At 37.8% G+C, this 19,576-nt stretch overlaps 1 protein-coding gene across 11 annotated transcripts in view; it reads right to left on the bottom strand.

Annotated features, from left to right (window-relative positions):
- The window catches only part of Myo6 (myosin VI), a 146,754-nt gene that overhangs the window by 11,633 nt on the left and 115,545 nt on the right, over positions 1-19,576 (bottom strand). For 4 of the 11 annotated variants that reach the window (XM_011242667.1, XM_006510835.3, XM_011242668.3 and 1 more), the window contains 12 exons: positions 18,506-18,636; positions 18,337-18,414; positions 16,513-16,642; positions 14,276-14,366; positions 13,665-13,815; positions 11,881-12,089; positions 10,153-10,231; positions 7,580-7,740; positions 6,544-6,570; positions 6,123-6,152; positions 3,416-3,454; positions 848-951 (listed from right to left, as the gene is read on the bottom strand). In XM_011242667.1, the coding sequence (XP_011240969.1) occupies positions 848-951; positions 3,416-3,454; positions 6,123-6,152; positions 6,544-6,570; positions 7,580-7,740; positions 10,153-10,231; positions 11,881-12,089; positions 13,665-13,815; positions 14,276-14,366; positions 16,513-16,642; positions 18,337-18,414; positions 18,506-18,636 (1,230 nt within the window). Of the gene's footprint in view, positions 1-847; positions 952-3,415; positions 3,455-6,122; positions 6,153-6,543; positions 6,571-7,579; positions 7,741-10,152; positions 10,232-11,880; positions 12,090-13,664; positions 13,816-14,275; positions 14,367-16,512; positions 16,643-18,336; positions 18,415-18,505; positions 18,637-19,576 lie in introns of those variants that run through there. The other 7 variants (XM_011242670.3, XM_017313191.1, XM_006510838.1 and 4 more) reach the window with 3 other exon arrangements.

The raw sequence follows: 19,576 nt of genomic DNA, 5'->3' as shown, positions 1-19,576 counted from the left end.
TGAGACTTTGGATATTGTGCCTCATACAACTGTTCTACTGTGGAGGAAACAATTTAAATTATGGTTATATTGCTATTTATTACTCTGAATTCATAGAAGATTAGATTCAGATAGTCAAGTATTTAACCATTTTGATTAGCATTAGAAGAGCCAGTCATTAAAACAACCCAAGTTATACTTTGTATTTGGTCCTTTTCTGTGACCTGGGTAAAAAGTGGGCATAATACATTTCATTCAATAATAGCATTGTGGTGGTTAGTTCTAATTGTCAACCTGAGGCAACCTAGGGTCACCTGGAAAGAGCCTCAGAGAGGCAGTGTCTACACCAAGCTAGACTATCTGCAGACATATCTGTGGGAGGTTGACTGGACTGTATTAATTGGGGTGAGAAGGCCCAGGCACTGTGGGTTTGGACTAGGAGTGTGTAAGAGTGGAAATGCGAGGTAAGTACAGTGCATGCATTTTTTCTTTCGGCTCTTGATGGCAGATGTGATATGACCAACCATATTACACTCCTTGTCTTCCATTATGATAGACTGTAACCTTGACTTAGGTGTTACAATAAACCCTTTCTCTGCTAACATCTGTTTTGTCAGGGTATTTTATCACAGCAACTGAAAGAAACTGGAGTACAAGTCTTCCTTTTGAGTTTGTGACTTAATCATGTCTTCATTTTCAAGGGAACAAAGAATTACAAATACACTGGTTTAGGTACTATGTACATATACACATATACACACGTACATACACACACACATGTGCATGCACACACTACCACCCCAATCTAGGTATCTTAATGGCTGTTGGTACAGCCTCATCCTCTCCTTCATCTTCTTCATGCACTTACCACAGGAAGTATTGATTGTATCGCGTAGTTCTGCGTATTTCCATTTACTGAGATCATGTTTCTTGGTACCAGCAGCAGCCTTGGTAGCTTGCACCGCAGGACCTCTGTAATCAAAAATTTCACATATTCAAATAAGAAATATACAGGTCACGAGACGGGCACCCAGAATCAAGTCTCATGATTTATTCTAATCCCGACGTGACAAAGAAAGAGGTTAGATGTGTCAGATTTCAAAATATGGAAAAAAAAAAAAAAAGGAACACAGATGTGGTAAATAAACACTGAGGGTCTAAAATCCTGCCTCTTGGGTATCAAAGAAGTAAACCCCGACCCCACCTCTACCACTTTCTACCTGGAAAACCTTTCTCTTAAAAGGGGCAATGAAGGCAAGCTACCTAAGAACAAGTGTGTAGCCTCTTACCATCCTACATTTTGAAAGAATAGCAGACCCAGCAAATGGCCAGCTAGAGACGCTTTATATGACTAACATTATTGAAAAAGCACCTTTAAAACTACATCACCCGTCATGTGCCTTTTCTTGGGTTCTTTTCCTTCCGATTATTTGTTTTATCCTACTTATTATATTTGTTTTTGCTTTATCTTATTATATTACATTATATCTTATTTTACTACTATCCCTTAGAAACCTGTTTGCTTTCTAATGAGAGACAGAGAGGACCCAGATGGGAGGAACTGGGAGAAGTAGAACAGAAAATCATAATCAGGATATGTTACTTGGAAAAAATTTATTTTCAATGTAAGAAAGACATTTTAAGAAAAGAAAATGCATCACCTTTTCCTGAGGTGATAGAAATTACATTTTTAATATTAAACCTAAAATGAAGTAAATAAGGTATCTTTGCCTCTTTTAAAGGCCTATGAGTGAGTGTATTGTGGGTTTAAAGTGGTATATTTCATACTACATACTTAAAACTCTTTTGACATGGTGATCATAATATACTGGCTGGTGGATAACTAGCTACTTAATCCTTTCTGCATCTTATGGTTAACATCGGCTATATGGCAGAAGCTTCATTTACACCAAATTGCATAACTGGTGAATTTGCATACACCTTCTCATTCCTAACTGCTTAGCTCAAAGAGTCAACTATAAACTGCAGAGCAAACTCAGGCATCCATCAGTAGAACCGAGTTAGTCAGCACTGGCAGGAAAATGCATATAACTGTAAATAACCATATTAATAAAATTAAGTCAGTCTCAGAAAGATGAGTATCACATTGTCTCTGAGTTTTGACTTCTAGATTCTATAGAGATACATAAAATCATGTATGTATCTATGAAATGAAAGTAGAAGTTTAACTGTCTAGGGGAAACAAGGATTAATAGGAGAGAAAAGCAAATAAAAGTGTGGGTAAGATGTGTAAGATGTGGCAGAAATATTCTCAATAGATAGTTGTATGAAAATGTCCATATGGAACACACACATGTACAGTGAGTATGTACAGTAAAATCTGCTCACGGAGTCAGATATGTGTCTACAAGGTCTACATTATTTTTAATACATATGGAAATGCTCTTTTCTACATCTCTAAACTGCCATTCAATAAAGAAGCTGGAAAGAAATCTCTCTTTATTATGAGTTTTGCTGTTCTGTTTTGAAAAAGGAAGCCAATTTATATAATATATAGTTTGATAGTCAAATATATGAAAGACATCTGTAGAGTGTGTGTGTGTGTGTGTGTGTGTGTGTGTGTATGTATGTCTGTGTGTGATGCTTTGATAAGGTCTAAAGATAAAACTGAATCCAAAGAATTCTTGCATAAAATGTGAATGTAACAACACTATCTTTTCATTCATATTTCATTTCATAGGCTTGCTAAAAAAATGTATTTTGGAGTTAGAAGTAATAAATGAACTCAATGTAGGTAAGCGCTCCCCTCCCCATCTCTGTATAATTAAAATAGTAAAATAAAGTAATAAAGTAAAATAAAATAATCTACTGATTAACCTTACCATACAATCATACAAACAATACATTAAAATAGTAATAGAAATGACTTGATTTTTACAACACACTAACAGCACTTTTTATGAATGTTGTAACTTTAAAATTGTCAAAGTATTATTGATTCAAAGCTACTTCTAAAAATTATGGACTAAGGCTGGAGACACAGCTCAGCCACTCTGGGTGTTTCTGGAGAGTCATTTGCACCAGTGGATTTTAAACTCATGTTCATGCTTAACAAGATCCCATCTTACTATGCTTCCCCCTCAGCTAGGCACAGTGGCCCCCAAACTAGAGGTAGTATCCCCATCTCCAGAGGAGTTTCAACGTCCTCATCCCATCAGGATGAGATTGAAGAGCACAACCCAGCACCAGTGCAGAGCTGCCCCATCCAAAACGCCGGCTGTGTCCTCAGTGAGAAACGGGGATTAGAGAGCATGGCTTCTTTCTGTGCTGGTCTGGCTTCCCTCGTACAGAAAGGTTACATGAAAAGAGAGCGAGCCATTCATACAACAGGTTCTAGTCCAAATCATCAAAAGGAATTTTAAAACAGGATTAGTTTCGTAATAGATACTTATTTCTGCAAATGCACTGCACTAACCTACTCAAAATTTCTGACATTTCTTTGGCCATTTGTTCCCTACAAGAAAAAAAAATGATAATACAACACAATTACATATAAGGCATATCACATAAATTGCTTAAAAGATATGAAAATATAATTAATCTTAATATTATCAATATTTTACCTATCCAAAATCATTTTACTTAGTGAAGGACCCATTAGTGACATGGTTTCAGTAACTCTATCCATAAAACATGGTGAGGTCTTTGAGTTTCAAGTTATCTGAACACATCTCTATCACAGGGTAAAAACCCTCAGATAAAATTTCATGAAGGCCATGCTTCGGTGGTATTTTTTACGTGCAGAATATAAATAGCATGCTTTAAATGCACGCAGGAAACTTGGCAGGATATAGATGCTGTACAAGGATTTTTGCTCCAAAGATGCTTAGCACATTAGTTAGATAAAGCTTCACAGTGGTAAACCAAGCTGATATGCTCAGATAACATTCTAAAGATCCTCGGTTCCAACCCAAAGCATATATTTTAAAAATAAAAGAAGAAAAATTGGCACAAGTACTTGTTACATGAAATGTCTGATGTAATCTGACTGTGCAAGTATCAGAACATAATTACTCCGGAGACTGTCACATCTCAGCCTCCGTGAAGCGGAAAGACAGTTTCACTGGGCTCAAGAAATCAACACCTTTTTATTTCATTTCATCCCTGTCCTTTGCTCTTTTTTTACCTTCATAATTAATCACTTTCATATATGTTCTATTTATTCAATGCTAGCAACCACAAACCCTACCAATCAGTTTTTTAAAAACAAATCAAGAGTTAAAAGATGGATATATTGGCTGTGGATACAGTCTCCTGAGTGCCTGCAAAGAGCTGGAACTCTGACTAAAGGGCAGGGTTTGCATTTAAATATGTAATTGATATATATATATTTGTGTGTATATATATATATATGTATATATATACATATATATATATATCATACAAATTGTATTCACTGTATATATTAGACAACACTAGGTATTGCTTGGAGCTGTCCAAGCAAACACAGTAGAAGAAACTACCTTGTAGAAGCTCATCCGTGAAGATGAAATCCACAGGATAAACTATGCAAATATAATCTAATAAGATTGTCTTTTCAGCAAAACACTATCAATCTCTCCTAATTCTATCTGTTTATCAGAATTTTGTAACTTTTTAATGGTACAAGTTTTAAGTTATACTACATTACATTTTAAAATAAATTTTAAAAATTTAAATTGTCACCCAGCCTCAAAGTTCCTGTCTGTTATTAACATCCCTTTTCTCCTGAAGTGTCCTCCATCGATCTACTCACAGCAGGTTCCCAGTGAGTCAAGTGGCTTTTCAAGGCTCTTGATCCTTTGGTCTGTTGACTGTACAGAGATGTCTCCAAATGCCTCAGCACCAGGAGACAACCTCTACCAAGTGACTCTCCTCCCTGACCCTCACCAGCACTGCACCAGATCACTCACTGAGCCCAACTGGTCCCTGCACCTAGGTGCTTTCATCTCTGGTTCTGCTGAGCTACCTGCAATGCCTGCAGTTTCACCTTACACATTAATGGCAGTATTTGTTTAACAAACTCCTTACACATTAATTGCAGTATTTGTTTAACAAACTCAAATGACAACTCTGAAGTAGTTGCTCTAATGGAGGGACAGTAGAGAGAGCCCGCTCTGGTTGGTGTTGAGGTACTAATTCTGTGAGTTTCCATTGCTTGTGCCTGTTGAGGTGTTGGACACCACACCTGACCTGAACAGGATCTGCCCTTGGGAGCTCTCCTCTGACACACATAAGATCAACATGTTTGCCAAACACACCAAGTGAAGCAAACACCCAAATACATTTTTTCATGTAAATCATTTTACATGTTAATAACACATTTTGCCTAGTTTTAATGCAAAATTTTTCTTTTCTAATACATAATCTTTATGCAGATGCAAACATTGTGCAATTGAGAAGAGACACTTTGTTTTGTCTGAAACTCTTAAGAATCAACTGTGGGTGATGCTGTGGTATTACAGCCCATGAGACAACAGTCTCTGATCAGTTTGCATCTCTAGCTATGGTGTTCATGGCGATTCTTATGTAAGCAGAAACATCCAGTTCCTGGGTCATGTCTTCTACAGCAACTACAAGCAGCACAATTAGTGCTTCATTGTGACTGTCCACCTTGTTTATGAAACAACAGCTCTTAATGCTGAAGTCTAATACAGTCAAAAACTAGCTTAATGCAGGTAAAATTCAGGCTATATAAACATCTCTAAATATTTATACATGTATATAATGTGTTCTCTTATTTTCCCAGGGTTACTAAATTCCTCTCTGTGGAGAGACTTACAAGGAAAGAAGTATTGCATGTAAACTTCAGGTGGAGACCCACTTCACCTCCCATCACACACACTGGAAACTAAGTACTTCACTTATGCTTATCTACTCTCCCACTCCTGCTACAAAGATGTGAATTTAAAATACATAAAACAAGTCGCTACTAAAGGTGAAACAACAACACAAAAAAGGAGAGCAAATCATGGCTGCTACGGCTGAGCACCAAACACTTCCCTAAGGCAAGAAAAAAAGATGGAAAAACAGTAATTTCATTATCTTTTGGCAAAACGAAGCAATGTGAACTTTACTCCAATTCAGGAAGTACTTTTCAAAAATAAAATCAATCTTTAAAGAGACAAAGAGAAATGACATACGGTGTCATTTGGGGTCTTGTTCCATTAGTTCTGTGAAAAGAATATTTTTTGGTTAATATCACCACCAGCTCTTAATTGTCAAAATCTCAATAGTGTGAATTTGTGTTCTAATTACTTGTTGATTAAAAAATACAAGTTATCTGAAATCAACATAAGATCAGTAATACTATAATGTGTTTTTTAATTCATTGGAAGGATTGCAAAATAATAAATTAAGAGAATTAAGAAAAATTAAAGAGAAAATATATTAAGATTAGAAAATCCAGACATTCATATGCTGTGAGATTTGGTGTTAACAGAAATTTAATGTCCCTATAATTTCATGCAATTTGAAGTTACCAGTTTGCATCAAGAATCATAAGTGTAACAGATTAAGATGATATTTGAAAACATACTACATGTCTGCAAAAAGAAGTCTTACTTAGAAGTTGCTGGACAGGAACTCAAGCTGAAAAAGTAACTCAGAGATGTTTAGTACGCCAGAGCCATGTATTTATCACATACATCATTTATGTAATTATTATAGCCACTTTGTACATCCAGTCCTAGCCAGATCATTTGCAGTACATATACTTTCATACACAGTGCAGACTCCAGAGCTTTTCAAAATAATCACATGCTGGAAAAACTTATGATGACAAATGAACAAAACCATCTCTGCAGCTAAAAATCTAACCCCAGAATGTTATTGCTGCTGCCATTTATAAGCAAACGGCACCATCTAGTGGCTATAATTTAATGTACTCTGGACACTTCTAAAAACCAATATTACCTTGTCTATGCTCACCTCTCCTTATACAGAAAGCATATACCTCTCACAAATTTGTTTTGCCTTCTTAAGTGAATAATCAAGATAATTGTTTATATATTCTAAAAATTCTTAGATGATAAATATTGACTTTTCCAAAACTTGATGCAAAATATTAAGAACTTCCATGCTCCTCCAAACTCTAGCATACTATCTAGACATAATTCAAAAATCTAAGGAACCTAAACAGGCTTTCCTTCTTGAAAAGGAATCGTTCTTACTCTGAGGCACGGGCAGCTGAACTGCATCTCACTGTCTTAAGCTTATGGTGTGTTGCTTAAAACTTACATTAGCAAAATACAGCCTCCTGTATCACTAACTTCTGTCAGTGTTTAACAAGAATTTAGAAACTAAATTTCTACCCATTATTCAATGCCATTAAGCAATTTCAGAAATAAAGCTGATTTTTACTCTTACTAGAACAACCATTACTGGAAATATGAATATGTTATAACAGTTTACAAACTAAATAGAAAATTGTTTGTTTTATTTAACTAAGTACAAAAGAAAGTCCAACTAACTTAAATGGTTTTATATCAAATATGTCAAAACCTAAAAAGTAAGACTCTCTCCTAGTCCTTTTCAAATAGAAACAACAAGCAGGATGCTTAAGAAAGCCCAGGACAGGTTTCCACCCAGAACCCAGTACCTTCGGAGTGCCATGTCACCCTGTGCCTCATCGCTGATGAGCTCCGACTCGTTCTGGGCGATGCGCAGGGCCAACTCCCTGTCCCTGCACTCCTGGGCCAGGACCGCCTGCTGCTGGGACTCCTCCTCCCGCTGTCTTGCCAGCTGTGCCTCCACCTCAGCCTGCAGCACAGAAAGCCACAACTAGCCAGAGCTCTTTGTCCTTAAAATTATTACCTCAACTCTTTTGATAACTTTTGATTAAAAGGCTATTATACTATATATTAGAATGGCCACTCCAGCTTGTTTCTTGGGACCATTTGCATGTAAAACTTTTTTCCAGCCTTTTACTGTGACTTAGGGTAGTATCTGTCTTTGTCACTGAGGTGTGTTTCTTGTATGTAGCAAAATGCTGGATCCTGCTTATATATGCAGTCTGTTAGCCTAGGTCTGTTTATTGGGGACTTGAGACTATTGATGTTGAGAGATATTAAAGACCACTGATTTTTGTTGTTGGAGGTGGTATTATGCATGTGTGGTTATCTTCTTTTGGGTTTGTTGTGAGATGATCAAATTTTTTGTGTTGTCTTTTATGTAGCGAAAACAATTCTATAAAAAAAAAAAAGCCTCTGGGGGAATCACCATCCCTGACCTCAAGCAACACTGTAGAGCAATAGTGATAAAAACCACATGGTATTGGTAGAGAGGCATACAGGTCAATCAATGGAATAGAACTGAAAACCCAGAAATAAAGCCACATACTTATGAACAAGTCTTTGACAAAAGAAGCCAAAAACATACAGTGGGAAAAAGAAAGCATCTTCAATAAATGGGTGGTCTAACTGGTGGTCTGTATATAGAAAAATGAAAATAGGTCCACATTTATCACCTTGCACAAAGCTTAAGTCTAAGTGGATCAAGTAGCTTAACATAAAACCAGATGCACTGAATCAAATACACGAGAAGGTGGGGAAGCCTCAAACTCATTGGCACAGGGGAAATTTCTGGAACAGAACTTCAATGGCTCAGGCTCTAAGATGAACAATTCATAAAAGGGACCTCATGAAATTGAAAAGCTTCTATAAGGCAAAAGACACTGACAATTGGGAAAATCGGCAACCTACAGGTTGGGAAAAAAAATCTTTACTAACCCTACATCCAACAAAGGACTAATATCCAAAATATACAAAGAGCTCAAGAAGTTAGAATCCAAAGAACCAAATGACCCTATTAAAAAATGTGGTATAGAGCTAAACAGAGAATCTACAACAGAAGACTCTTGAATGGCCGAGAAGCACTTAAAGAATGTTCAAAGTCCTTAGTCATCAGGGAAATGCAAATCAAAATGACCCTGAGATTCCACCTTACACCAATCAGAATAGCTAAGATAAAAAAAAAAAACTCAGGTGACAGAACAGAACATGCTGGAGAGGATGCAGAGAAAGAGGAACATTCCTGCACTGCTGGTGGGATTGCAAACTGGTACAACCACTCTAGAAATCAATCTGATGGTTCCTCAAAACATTGAAAACAGTTCTACCTGACGACCCAGCTATACCACTCGTGGGCACATACCCACCATATCACAAGGTCACGTGTTCCACTATGCTCATAACAGCCTTTTTCATAATACCAGGAACTGGAAGCAACCCAGATGTCCCTCAACCAAAGAACAAATAAAGAAAATGTGGTTCAGTTACTATTCAGATATTAAATATATATGCATCATGAATTTTGAAGGCAAATGGATGACACTAGAAAATATCCTCAGTGAGGTAATCCAGACCCCAGAGGACATGCATGGTATGTTCTCACTGATAAGTGGATATTGGCCAAAAAGTACAGAACATCTAGGATACAACCCACAGATCGTAAGAAGTGTAACAAACAGAACAGTCCAAGAGAGGGTGCTTCAGTCCCAGTTGGAAGAGGGAAAGAAATAATCATGAGAGGCAGAGGGAGAGAGGAACCTGGGTGAAAGAGGGGAGGGGTTAGAGAAAAGGGGAACAGGATCAGGTATGGGGGGAAGACAGGAAAGAAGCCTTGAGGGCCAGAAGAATTAGTGAAAATATGTAGCTGTAGGAGGTAGGAGATGGGGGACCCTCTGGAAATTCACAGAGACCTGGGATGTCAGAGACTCCCAGGACTCCATGGGAGTGGCCTTAGATGAAATGCCCATCAGTGAAGAGAGGGAACTCGTAGAGTCCACCTCCAGTACAAAGAAAGGTCTCAAGTGGAGGAATGGGGTTGCCAACCCACAGTCAAAATTGCTGACCCAGAATTGTTCCTGTCTAAAAAGAACTTCAGGGACAAAACAGGAGAAGAGACTGAAGGAAAGGCAGTACCAGCCCAACTTAAGATCCATCTCATGGGGGGTTTGGGGGGACACCAAGGCCTGACACTGTAACTGATGCTATGATGTGCTTGCAGACAGGAGCCTAGCATAGCTTTCCCAGCACCAATTTCCCGTCTCACAATCCCTTTAACCCCTGGGTAAATCAGTGATATCTAAGCTGGCAAACCAGGGTTTTGATTCACTTCTTTCATTGCTTAGGGGATTCTATCTGAGAGAAATGCAGCCCAATAAACACACACCTGGATTCGCTTTTCATCATCTTCCCGCTTCTTCCTTTCTTCCTCTTCTTGTTTTCTCTTCGCTTCCATCTCAAGTTTCCTAAGAACAGAGGAGAGAACTCTTCAGAGTTTTAACAGACTATGAAATTTTTCAGAAGATAGACAAGCCATAAGTAAACAAGCATCAGAGAACAGCAGGATGAACCCATGTTAGCCTTGGACCACACACATTATCAATTTGGTTTAAATGACATAAAGTTCAACTCCCCTACACAATAAAGCAAATGCAATCATCTTCTGTAGCATTGAGCCCTGACAGACTAACTTGGTAGTGATGAGTTCACAGTCCAAGAAAATGGCGTTGGTGTATAAAAGGGCAGCCTGCATAGCCGTGTTTACAGACAAACTTATTCACACTAACTAGGCTACAGAATCAGCCTCGGAGCTCAGCCATGGACAAAGAACAAAGTCCTGCTGTCTGCAGCGAAATGGGTAGAAGTTGAGGGCACTGTGTTAAGTGAAATAAGTCAGACTCAGAAGAAACACAAGAATCATGTGTCCTCTCTTATGTGAAACTTGAGGAAAAGAGAAGTCTACCTGAAAACAGAATAGTGATTCCAGGAACACTGAAGAGTGTTTGCCAGGTGAAAAGATAGGGAGAAGAGAAAAAAATGGATAGGTACCTCAACTACACATGTATGTTAATATCAAATGAACCTAGTGACATGCACATTTAATATGTCTTAGAGCAAAAAGGAATTGTCTAGGCAGGTAGCTGATGCTTGTAAACACAATGCAGAGAGGCAGTGGAGAGGGGACTGCCACAAAGTGGGAGGCAGCAGCTTCAGCTTACGTATGCTTATATATGTATATATGTATATATGTATGCATGCATGTATGTATGTATGTATGCATTATGTATACATGCATGTATGCTTATGTATGCATGTATGTATGCTTACATAACAAAATCTAGATCAGTCGGGGCTACAAGGCCGACTCTAAACACTAAAGAAAAGCAAGATTGACTGAATCAAGTTTGTGTGTGCTCACTTTGAAAGTTTCAGACTTTAGGGCCAACTAGATGGCTAAGAGGGTGAGGGTATTTGCCACCAGGCCTGATACTCTCAGTCCCATAAACCTAGACAGTAGGAAAGAACCAACTCCCACAAGTTGCTATCTGACTTCCACCTAACACCATGACAAGGAAGTAACACACACACACTTACACACATACACACACACACACACACTTACTCATACACACACACACACATACACACACACATACACACTTACTCATACACACACACACATACACACACACACACACATACACACACACACGCACACAAATAAATGTAATAAAAATTTTCAGACTTTGAATTTTTAGTTTTTAGATTTTCAGATAAAGAACATTCAACCTATATTTAACTATTCCACATAACTATAGAAAAATGGACATTTAATTTTTTCAACTTTATTCTAAAATTGGTTGATTTGTACCAGGCATGTTGGTGTGTAAGTTTAACCCTCACTCAGAAGACAGTAGCAGGAGGATGAGTGTTCCGGCCAGCCTGGGCTCCACTCTGAAACTGTCACAAAAAATTAAGAATGAACAAATGAATGAATGAATGAATGAATGAATGAATGAAGCATGAGCATCTGGTTAAAGCAGGAAGAGAGTTTGAGGACATCTGCCATCCCTCATCCCGCAGGCGTCTAGTGAGAACAATGCAAATGTCTTACATCCGCCTCTCCTCTTCCTCCTTCCGCCGACGTTCCTCATCTTCTTCACGCCTCTTCCTTTCTTTCTCCATCTCCTCCTGGATGCGCCTCAGCCTCTCGGCCTCCTCCTCTTGCTGTTTCTTTTTCTGCAGTGCACTGAGGAGATCTTCTGAGCTTTTAACAAGTGCATCATACTCTTTCTGTATCTGCTCCCTCGTCATCATGGTGGACTTGAGAAGACAAATCACAAACATTATGCATTTACCCCCTGTGCACTGTGCGGACATGCTTAACTGTACACTGTAAAGCAGTTACAATGAGAAACTCAACATTTTGTCGGTTTTCATAGTTTAAAAAAAAACACTGTAAGATATAGAGAAACAGCTAGCAAAATTGACCAACAAAATCATATTCGTACCTTTTTTGAAACAGATATTCATGCTGGGGTGACCTTGAACTAGCTGTGGAGGTGAGGGACCTCATAAACATCAGAATTACAGGTATACACTACCATACCCAGCTGCTCACATAGTCTACGAACGCTATCTCTACATATAAATATTAGATTCTGTGTTTATCAAACAAGCCATCAATATCTGTAGAACACTGTGAACAAAGCTGTACACACAGCTTTAAAAGACTTTTAAGGAATAACTATGTCGTTTAGCCAAAGTTTGCTTTCTTTCTTTATAGCACTCAATTAGTACCTAAGGAGCAGCTAGGAAATAATATCTAAGCTTCTCTGGATGATTTTCCTGGGGTAATTTTGATTGATGGCAGTAACCTCACAAACTCATTTCACCCTTGAGCCATAAAGTCAGCAGAACCCACCTTGGCACTTTCATCCTTTTCTTGATTGCTTTTGCCTTCCTACCTCTAATATTTACCCCATCCACGGGAACTACAAAAGGCTAACTCACATACACTGACTTCTGAATGCTACCTGAGAAAACCCCATGAAACCCTAACATAATTGAAGACACTGAAAAAGATGAACTATGATAACAAACAAGTACTACAGACAATTTCATGTGTTCAGTCACATTAATTATCAAGCAATTGAAAGTGGAAACCAAAATAGCCCCATGTTTCCTTTAAAAATGAACAAAATGAATTGCTTCTTTTAAAACAGCTAAGTCATTAACGGGGGTAATGTATTTACCACAAAGAACCAAGTAACGTACCAGCGGGTACCCCATGAAATGCATGCTCACGACAGAGAACTATACAAAGCATACGCACACAAAGTGGGACCGTGGAGGAAATATAGAGAATGCTAGCTGGACGCTTAGTGTGGCACTATCAAGGAGTTTGGGGTGAGTCTTTCTGTTTTCAATGATGACACTTTTATAACTTAGCAGTTTCATTTCTGGGGGATAAGGATGTGGCTCAGTAGAAGGGCACCTGCTGGGCACACTGAGTGCACTGTGTGCAATCCCCTGCACCACCAGAAAGAAAAACAAATTCTACAGAATAAAAAATGGCTTCGGAAAGAAGAAAAAGCACCCCAAAAACGAGCCTGCATTAACCTTCTCTGAATCATGATTGCAAAAGCTTGCCAACATTCAGTATTTTAGTTATTCTCTGGAGGGTAATATTTTGCCTAACAACAGATTAGAAAATCACATTTTTATTTATCTTTTTACTATGATATTTTTCCAAATATTCAAAAGATTAATGTGAGTAGCCACTTGGTAATGTTTTATATTTTGAATAAGGATATTTTCCTAAACAATTTCAATACCAATAACAAAAAAAGGCAAATTATATAAAAAGTTCAAGTAAGCTGGATTAAAATTACCCACCTTAATTTTGGCCATTAGAGCATCAATAGAAATTTCAAGATTTTTGATCTGTCTGTTCACCTCCGGCTTCCCATCTTTCAGCGCACTTACGACTTCATTGAACTTATCGAGTCGTTTCTTGAGTGTGCCCACCTTAACCAGGCCGTCAATGCTGCAAAGGTAGGGCTCCATCAGACATTTACCTCACAAGCTAATGTCCTCACAAAGATGCTCATCAATAGAAAGCAAACACTGCCTGAACAGGGCAGGCCACTTCTGACTTCAGTATCAGCTACTATTCTGTCCAGCTCTCTCATTAAGTATAAAAAGAATCAAATACACATATGAATAGCATTGATGACTGCCAATAAGATGGAGGCCAGCTACAATTACAACGAAAAGTGGGATTCAACTTATAAAACTCAAATGATCCCACATCTCTTTGAAAGGTGTGGTGTCAATATCTAGTCAAGCTTCCAAAGCTTAAAAAGTAACCTGATGATACAAAGTCTAAATAAGATGGAAAATGCAATATATACAGTGAAATGATATATAAAACGGGATGATTTTATGACGTCACTGCCAGCTAACACTGAGACACTGTACAGGTGTTTAGTCACTGTTCCTCTTACCGTGGTTTGTGCCTCCTTTTGCAAAGCCACATTCGGATGGTTTTCTGCATTTTAATGCATGCTTCAGCTCGATATTTTATTTTGTTTTTCACTATGTGTAAGAGTAAAATAAAACGACAGGAAAAAAAATGGTTTAAACAGGACATTAACTAAAACCCCATTCATTTCCACAAAGCAATTCTTATAAGATCTTGATGAATATATTATTCCAGCCATCAAAATTGGGAAATCTACCATTTCTTCAACTTCTTAAAAGTAAAGAATGATTGATGTGGCTAGCATTATATGTCAAATGTATTCTGCAATATGCACCACTGTTGTTACCCAACTGTCCTGGGCCACATGTCTATTAAATGTTCCAGTGGCTCTCAACCTTCCAATGCTGTGTATGACCTTTTACTACAGCTCCTCAGGTTGTGGTGACCTCAGACCATACAATTATCTTTATTGCTACCTCGTACCTGTAATTTTGCTAGTTGTGAACTGCGATGTAAATCTCTGTGTTTTCTGATGGTCTTGGGTGACCCCTGTGAAAGGGTCACTCCACCCCCAGGTGGCGAACCATTGTGTCAAATGCTATGTCTTTTTTAAAAAAATTAGCTTGCCAAATGATTTTATGAAACACAGTTTGCTTCCTTCTGTAAATTCACAGTGAACATTCTGGGTGCAGCATCTAAGAGACCTACAGTAAAGGAATTTTTCAACTGCAAGTGGCCTAGAATTTCCTAGTATGATTGGACCTTAGTTGTTGTTTTGTTGTTTTGGTTTTTTTTTTTTTTTTTTTTTTTTTTAGAGCTTCTCAATTAACATTAAACAGAGATCCTGTTTGGTTAAATGAGCGTGGTTTGTTGTTAAAACACAGTCCACAAGTGGGAGGTGTGGCAGAAATAGAATGCTAACATACACTTTCCTCTAAAATGCACTATATATATATAAAGTTGAAAGCACCAATCCCATGAAAAACTTTAGAGAGCTTTTGGGGCCACTTCTAGAAACTTGGCAGGAATTTGACATTGGGCCAGGTCACAGAAGTAAGCTCAGGCAGGAATCTGACTTTGGGCTAGGACGAGGAAGTAGACTCAAGATGAACACAGCTGAGGAATGAGTTCTTTGTATCTTGATGGGTCTTGTTAAGACCCTGAATACAGAAATCCTGGGACCTTCCATCTATACTTTGTTTGCTTCTTACCTACCCTGCCTATGTTTTGTTTATTCCTTAACTATTTGTTTATGACTTAGGACTGACCATATTCTTTACATGTACCTAAAAAGAGCAGACTGAAAAAAAAATAAACCCACTTCAGCCTAAGAACAGGCTGCGGTCATGCTACAGTGTTGTCTAATTGTCTTTTTCTTTGTAATCTTTGCTCCCTCTCTGGAGAACCTGTTGACTGACTGAGCTGGCTTGGTTAAAAAAAAAAAAATGTATTTTACTTGGAAAATGATGGAGAATGCAGCTCTCTTGTCTTTTTTCTTTATTAGAGTATTTTTATAAATATGTACTATTGTCTAATAAAAGATATTAATAATAATGTGCCTAGTTCCTTTGTTCCTTTATTCTTCTGTTAGTAAAGATTCATCTTCTGAATCCTCCTTAATGCACAAAAGTATTTCAGGTAGTCTGGATGAGGGGCATGGTGACTGAGTCCTACATAGCTCCCAACCATTAAACTTGCACCACTGACCTTCAAGAAATCCAAAATAGCCGGGCGTGGTGGCACACACCTTTAATCCCAGCACTTGGGAGGCAGAGGCAGGTGGATTTCTGAGTTCGAGGCCAGCCATTAGCATCTATGAGACAGTCCTGTGACATCCCTCAAACTATCTCACTTCCAAAACAACGAATCTTGGTATGAAATAAAGCATAATTTGGTGAGTAGTTGTTGTTGTTGTTGTCATTGTTGTTGTCGTTGTTGGTGTTATTGTCACGGAGACAAAGTCTTGATTTAAGGAAGGCCTTGAACTTGTTCTTTATTTTTCTTTTATGTATATGGATGTTTTGCCTGCCTGAGCACCTGATACATGCAATGCCTGCAGAAATCAGAAGAGGTCACTGAATTCCCTAGGACTGAGTTACACATGGCTGTGGGTGATGGGAATCAAACCTAGGTCCTCTGAAAGAGTAACCACTGAGCCATCTCTCCAACCCCAAGACCTTGAACTCTTGATTCTTCTACCCCAGCCTCCCAAGCTCTGGAATTAAAGCGTGAGCTACTATGCCAGAGGGAAATACTTACGCTTGATGACTGACAGTGAACACCACTGAACTTTCTTCCAGCGACTACAGACTAGCCACAGGTTGACTCTTTTCACCAACTCTGCTAAGTGATCAGGGTCAGACTTCATAATCTGATCAAATTCTGCAAACTAGGAGTAAGATAACTTCATCTCAGCATTAAAGGGAAAATGTGTTCAAGTACAGAGAAAATAACTACATGGATTTCACATCCCAAACATAACTTTCTGAGAATGATTAAAAGCTAATTCCGGGAATATCTTAGCAGGGTATACAAAAAACTTAAGCACATTTGACTACATGTCATGGTCCTTTTCTTCTGGTTTCCCCTCATCAATATTTTGGAAGATAGGAAGGAATACTTATTTACTCCAAAGTAGCAGCAAAAATAAGTATGAAAAATAAAAACCCTTTTAAATGACTAATTACAGGAAATTGGTGGAAATATTTGAGGGAAAATGTTAAATGGGGCCAACATATCTGAACCAGTTCATCCACTTTCTCAAATGCCCATGCTTAACAAGTTAAGGTCATTTAAAGCAGGAGAGCCACCAAAAGTACTGTCTCTCCAAACACTCACTTTAGACAAAAACAGGAAATTACTACTAAGAGACAGACCACGCAAATGCAATACTTCTTCTATTTACCATTAAATTCCAGAATTATTTCCATTCTTCACCAAATATCACACTGCAGTGTTAAAGGTGTCATACGCCAATCAACAAAACAAGTTTTCAACCATAAAAATCTTAAAGATAACAAGACTGTGCATCTCTGAATCTGCTTGCTTTAAGCTTTCAACAACCCTTTTGCATCTTTCGAGAGGTGAATAACCCAAGTTCTTTCTTTTTCCAGCTATTAACTAGTTACTATAGCTCTGAAACAAGAGATATGTTAAATTTATGATAAACAACACAAAGTAATGTGAAGCCAGCTATGAGCGCCTATGTTTCCTTTTTCTCTTCATTTTCCACAGGAAATGGTGTAGGTTCTGTGATAGACACCACAGACTAGTAATGCAATTGCGTATTTTCATCTTGTGCTCAAAAAATATGAAATTAGATTTATTAAAATTACCTTATTCTTGAGACACTAGAGATAGTTGACTAGTGCAACTAGTAAGCTGCAATAACAATTATATTTACAATTATAAGGATGTAATCATTATGTCAGTGTTTCAAATGTTAGGAACATGGAATTAGTATTACTAACACTTGTGAACAGACTTAAGTGTTTGTGTACACAATACAGTTAGCTATGAAGTTTTCTAGTCAGCTGATAGCACAACTGCAGTATTATGTTAGCCTAAAAAACAACCTAATGTATGTAGTGTTTATACATTCCTACATGGTAAAATCTGGCAACAGGCAGTACAAACTCCAATCAAGTTTCATATGCTTTATATTGCCACACTCTAGTGAAGCTTTTCCACACTGAAAACTCCAACATATTACGACAACACACCAAACAAGATTATAGGCCTGGTATTTAGGAGCCTGGGCCAATTTAGATACAGAATTCTGTGACCACTTGGGTTACATACTGAGCTATCTAACTGTCCCATTATAAAAATATTCTAGAAAAAAATTTTCAACTTTCTTAAAATTTTAGAAAGTTTTGGTTAGTTCTTATTTAAGAAAAAATTAAACAATCCTCTGATTCCAATACTGATTAAAACTGTAATTTAAACTAGAATATGAAACAGCCCCAAACAGGAAACCTGTGTGAGTAGAAACATAATCTCATACTGTTTCACATAATGTTGTAATAATATAAATTGCTAATAATTAAGAAAATAAATGCGAAGCCTGTCATATATATTTACCTTGCCAGGTCTGAAAAATACTTTTGTCAGCCCAAACTTGTAGTCAACTTCATTTAATCCCAAAGCTTTAAAAAGAGCCTGAAAAACAAGTTTCAAAAGTTGAGTTTCAACTACAAAGTAATAGAAAAGATTTGTTGCTAAGAAATTTCTACTGAAGCAGCACTTATACCTTACAAAATAACCTCGGATCCAATCTTGCAAGTTTTTCTGGCATGTACTTCTTGTACATGTTATAGAGTTCATGGAACGAGGCTCTTGAAGGGAAACCCCCTTGCATTAGGTCCAACACAGACACCATACCTACAGGCATGAGCACAAATAATTTCCAGTCACAGTACGGAAGTCTAGGGTGACATATGAAAAACCCATCAATTTTACAAGTGAAAATTTATGAAAAGACAGCTTATAGAGAGGAAGTATCAGCAGTGAGGACAACGCAGGAAATCACACCTCCAGCCAGTGCTTATTTAAGTCCCAGCTGATTTATCATGTAAAGAAGCCATGAGGAAACCCCATGTGAAATCCGCACAGCTGACCATTTCCCAAAGGCAGCCCATCCAAAAGGCTCCAGTATGACTTGTATCTTTCTAAATTTCATAAAAGTACAAAAAACAAAGTCCTGCATTTGACCACCTTAAGTCCTAAAGTTAATTTTGGAATAAAATTTCTAAAAAAGTCTCCATTTCTACATTTTTCCAAGAACTAATATGAAGCAAAAGAAAATTTATTATTTAAATATTATGTGTAATATACACATACATGCACACATACACAGCCACATATATACACACACCACATATATACACATGACACACACACACACAGATATACACATACCACACATACCACATACACACATATACATACACCACAAACACATACCACACATATACACATGCGCACACACACACTTTTACTGGGTTGGGACTACTGCTACCAAGTAGCACACTAGCCTTGCATGCCCAAGGCCCTAGGTTCTAGCCTCAGCTTCAAAATAAGGCCTCTTCTACTAAGGTCTCAAAAAAAAGACTTATCTCTGGTTGAGAATCTGAGTCTACAGGATAAATATGAACTATTAATTTAACTCTAATAAATGGTCAGTCTGAGCCTCAAGTCAACATGAACTTTTCTGGTCAGCATTAACAGGCAGGCAACACAAGTTACAAAAGAAGAAAGCCTGCCTCTCTCATCCTCCCTCACTTTGTCCTGATACTTGCCAGACTGTAATTTTAATAGAAGG

The sequence above is a fragment of the Mus musculus genome, chromosome 9 (assembly GCF_000001635.26).
Source record: "Mus musculus strain C57BL/6J chromosome 9, GRCm38.p6 C57BL/6J".
NCBI classification, from domain to species: domain Eukaryota; kingdom Metazoa; phylum Chordata; class Mammalia; order Rodentia; family Muridae; genus Mus; species Mus musculus.
The sequence above is the reverse complement of the archived record's forward strand: the minus strand, read 5'-3'. Positions and strand labels throughout refer to the sequence as shown.